At 44.0% G+C, this 4,735-nt stretch overlaps 1 protein-coding gene across 12 annotated transcripts in view; it reads right to left on the bottom strand.

The window, feature by feature from the left end:
* Nucleotides 1-766: 766 nt before the first annotated feature.
* LOC144211195 (calcium/calmodulin-dependent protein kinase type II subunit gamma) overlaps nt 767-4,735 on the bottom strand; it is a 30,018-nt gene continuing 26,049 nt past the window's right edge. For all 12 annotated transcript variants that reach the window (XM_077738209.1, XM_077738213.1, XM_077738211.1 and 9 more), the window contains 2 exons: nt 4,242-4,478; nt 767-3,280 (listed from right to left, as the gene is read on the bottom strand). In XM_077738209.1, the coding sequence (XP_077594335.1) occupies nt 4,246-4,478 (233 nt within the window). In that variant the 3' untranslated portion in view covers nt 767-3,280; nt 4,242-4,245. The remainder of the gene's footprint in view (nt 3,281-4,241; nt 4,479-4,735) is intronic.

Here is a 4,735-nt window from a genome sequence, read left to right as displayed (position 1 = left end):
TTTAGTGCACTTTTCTGGTTCTCCTGTGAACATGGGGCGACCTTTCCCTGCCTGGAGTTCATAGCGTGCTAACCAGAGCGCGTCCCTCCAGACTTCTTTGACTTTGCGTGTCTTTGAGAAAACAGCGCCAGTGCTCATTAATCACGGCCGCCAGATGAACCGCAGGGAGCCGTCCTACATCCTGTGGACCAACGTCATAAATAACACCTTTTTGAAAAAGAAGACATCGGGTATTAGTCAAGATCCGTCAAGGGAAGTGACGAGTGCGAATAAACTGTTGAGTGGTCCAGGCCTGGTGGGGGTAATTACCGGGATTAGTTGGGTTTAACGGGATGACAGACAAGTATGGAGGTCAAATTAGATGGGGGAAACTGTGACCTCTGTCAGGGGGTGTCAGAAGAGCTGCAATTTGTTAGTGTCTAACAACAGTTTTTTTAAGGGAGGCCATTGATTTAAATAGCAAGTACTGTCAATATCATTTTATCTAATTTTTTAGTGCTTCACTGATTTTTTTGGGATTTGATTTTGTTAATCCAGATGCATTTTCTGCATTCAACTGTGACACTAATACTAATACTACTGCTAAAACTATTGTTTTTAAGGGTATTTTTGCACAAAGCAATACAATTTCTCATAAGGTAGATTCAGCCTATGAGCCGCAAGTTACACCCTATTGAAGTCAATAGGATTGAAAAAAAATGTATGTCAAATACTAAATAAATAATTTAGTTTGGCGCAAAATGAGGTGGGCGGGCCTGGAGCGAGGTGCTGAAATAGTATTTTTATTAAATACTTTCAAGATTCAAGTCTGAATAATAACAAAGCTAAGGATGAAGACCAACTAACACTCAGACAAACACCTTATAGTCGTCAATTCAAATGATTGTTATTTCATTGTACATCATGATCATGCAAAAAAAAAAAAAGTAAACTCCAGCGTCCGCATGAAGGCTGGGTAAGGTAAGATAAGGTAAGGTAAAGGTGTCTGAGAGAGGGTGGGTGGGGGGAAAAAGCGCAGCCCAAATATCATACCATAAACAACACAGGGGGGGAAAAACATCAAGGGCCTCATACCAAGCGACGGCTCCACAATCCCTTTTTCCCCCCTTTCGGTTTTTTGTTTTTTTTAAAGTTTTGAATAATAATTAAAAAAAAAAAGTTAAATTTTTCATGTCACCTAGTCAACATTCGAGGTGGAGAAAATCTCAAAAGATGCAAGTATCGTCATCGTCATAATAATAATATTAACACTAGTAGATCTCCATCCTCATTCAGGTAGGTACATGGTAGAAATGCGTAACTGAAACATGCATAATAATAACTAGTACTCCTTGCTTTCACCTTTCCTCTCCTTTTGGAGAACCCCACCCCCCCATCACTGAGCAGGCACAATTCTTTTTAAAACCACCAGGGGGGCAGATTCACTATCGTAATCAAATCCGTGCACTTGTGCGTATGTCGCGATCCCTCCTTCCCTCGCCTTATTTGCTGTGTGGGTCACGTGCAGAACTCCAGCTTGGCAACTCGGCAAATTACCCCCGAAAAAAAATAAAAAAATAACAAAAAAGTGGATTTCTGACTGATTTGAGGACGTTGACATCCAAACATTAAGCACAACATAGACTGCGGGCAGCAAAACGGACTGTAACGAGACATTTGAGGCCACGAAAGCCGCACAAAATTGTTGCGTGGGTCACACAATATCCATAATAACGTTGTGTGTTGATGCTGATTAGGCTACAAAATGAGTTTTTTTTTTGGGGGGGGGGGCGATTTTGCGACAAGAGCAAGATCAAATAACATGATGTCAGAGGTTGGGGGGGGGGGGGGACATCATGGGTTCAAATCACACAAAAGAGGGGTTAAGTGTAGGTCAAAAAAATGGTGAGCGGGTTGGGGATCACAACATATGAAGCAAGTAGAGGTTGCAACAGTGGGTAGGGGAGGGGTACAAATCACACCAAATGATGGGGTGGATATGTAACACAGCACCAGGCGTGCATGTGATATGATGGTTTTGAAAGTCATGGCCGGAAAATGGGGAAAAAAATAAAATAAAAGTAACCTGGAAACTCCTGAAGGAACAATTGAAGATGCATGTACATATATTACACGTTTCTACATACAGCTATACACGCACTGTATTTACACAGTGAGGAGGAACAAACAAGACGCCGACAAGGTCGGGGAGAAAGGGGGAAAATGGACGGGAAGATGAAGGAAGGGCAGGGCAAACATGCAAAAAAGGCCTTACGCCAGGCAGCCCGTTTCTTAGTGATGTGACGTCCCTTCCACTTGGGAAATACGGTCAAGACAGGACAGGACGTGCGCAGGGAAAGGTTTTAGTTGTATTTTTTTGTTTAATTTACGATAAAAATCCCTTATTTTTTTCAATTTTTCCCCCCTTCTAAAAAGCGCTTTTTAAAAGAAGCAGGGTGGGATTAAACAAAGAAAAAGAAAGGAGGGGAAAAGCAAAAAACTAAAAAAAAGCTCGTCACAGGACGCTAAAAACACAACACAAGCTGAAATCAAGAGTTTTCCAAAGAGCCGGCCGGAGAGAGAAAGCTCACTAAAATAATAGCATTAAAAAGCCTAAAGTTCTACACTTTGGTGCTTCATGATATCAAGTTCGTCATCACCCGCTTGGTTTTTCTTCCCTTCCGCACGTTTCCCCCCATTTTTCTTTTTCTTTCTTAGCGCAAAATGGCGAATCGGGAGGTTTGGGGTGGGGGGCGCATTCTCATGCCGCGACAAAAGCCAACAACAAATCGGCGCTTCTTCCCTTATCGCACAGACAAGATATAAATGCTTGCTGGGGTTTTGGTGTTTTTTTTTTTCTGGAACATCTAAGTCATAATTTACACAGTATATTCATAACTCATACTCATAAACTGTCACAAGTGTAAGTCGCCTCCTCCCCCGCGACGCCTCATCCGGCCGCCGAGGGGAGGCGCGAGAGGGTAAAGACGCACCCTCCGCGATCAGGCGGGCGCCAAGATGCATGCATCACATCCCACGTGGGGGGAGAGGGGGGGCGGTGGCGGCGGGCGGGCGGGCGGCAGGGGGGGCCGGGCGTTGTCTTGTGCTCGGCCGGCGCCCCCCCGGCGGCGGGGGGTCAAAGGAGAGACGGGGTTGGTTGGTGGACGGGGACGCCGTCTGGCCCGGCCGGGCGCACGGTGCTAGCCGATCCACGCGGGGGGGAGTGGCCCCCGAAACACGCTCGCCGGAAAAAAACTGCCCCCCAAAAGGCCTCCACCGGCAGAGTGGAGGCTCAGGACCACTGAGGGGGGGGAGAAAGACCACAGGGACGTCAAGTCACTTTGGGTTCTTCCAGAATGGGAGGGAGGTTTTTCGATATTGGGAGGTTTCCAATGAGTGTCAAACTCGTATTTTTGCTGTGGGTGGACCACAGGGTTCTCATGTTTTCTTTCAGTGTTTCCCAAAGCCATTTATTTTAGCTGGCATAGACTTTTTGAATTGAAAAATTAAATAAATCTCAAGTAGCAAGGTCATTGGAAAATCTTAAAATTTTAAACTAAAGCTATACGAAAAATTTAAAGTTAAGTTCTATGGAGAGCAATAGAATAAACAAAACGTCGCTAAAAGTCAAAGTCTACAGACCCTAAAAAATTCAGGTAAAAACAACATACCTTGAATTTGATGACATTTTAAGGCCCACTTAAAAGTCTTACATTTTCTCCAAAATAGACAGAGTGCCTTATAATCCAATGTACTTTATATATGGAAAACAAATTAAAATGAAAATGAAAAATGAAAAATGAAAATCAGACATAGGCATTGTCGTCATCATTGACTTGACAAAAAGCCTAGTAGTCATCATACCCTCAGCAGCGTATGACGAAATTGTATAGTGCTTCTCCACAAGTTCGTCCTCACAGGCCAGACACATTTATGACATTCATCTATGACATATTCATACTTGTTAAAATGTATGAATATGTCATAGATGAATGTCATAAATGTGTCATTCATTGAGGGTGCGCTTTATAATGGGGTGCGCCTTATAGTGCAGTGCGCCTTAAAATGTGGTGCGCCTTATTGCTGTGAAAATACGATTCTAGTTTTTTTACTAAATGTTGCCTGTCTTTTTAAAATTATAATGACTTTTAGTCAAGATTTGAAAAGTATAGTTTGTAAAAACTAAGGTTTTTAGAGTTGGTTGTCATTTTTTTTGGGTTCGTACCTTTTCAAAATGATGATCTGGATTCTTGATGACGTACCTGATCACTGTAGTGGCGCGGCGGGCGCTCCCGAGCAGTGGAAGTGAACGTTGAGCCACTTGCCGTCGCGGCGGTGCCAGACGCGAGTCTCCTCCGATTGGCTGGAGCGTGGGCGGCCGCCCGAGTCTACGAACTGCGTGAGGCGGATGTACGCGATGCACGCCGCGTCCTCGCCGATCAGGTGCACGTGCGGGTTGAGCAGAGTGGTGTGCACCGGTTTGTCGTTCTTGCTCAACACTACGTGGGGCGGAAAAGACGGGGTTTAGATACACGGTCTGCACCAATAAACAAGAAGCAACCCTTTGACATGGCTGAGCAAAGTAGCGTTAGTTACAACTAGTCAGGATTAGGCTTTCAAAGTAAGGTTAAATGCAGGATTAGTGCCTTCAAAGTAGCCACGGTTGCACTTTCCAATTAAGGTTCAAGTCTGAGTTAGCATTTAATAAGGTTAGGAATTAAGTCTTTTTAGTTAGTCTTTCATCGAAAAGATATGA

This window comes from Stigmatopora nigra, chromosome 18 (genome assembly GCF_051989575.1).
Source record: "Stigmatopora nigra isolate UIUO_SnigA chromosome 18, RoL_Snig_1.1, whole genome shotgun sequence".
NCBI classification, from domain to species: Eukaryota; Metazoa; Chordata; class Actinopteri; order Syngnathiformes; family Syngnathidae; genus Stigmatopora; species Stigmatopora nigra.
The sequence above is the reverse complement of the archived record's forward strand: the minus strand, read 5'-3'. Positions and strand labels throughout refer to the sequence as shown.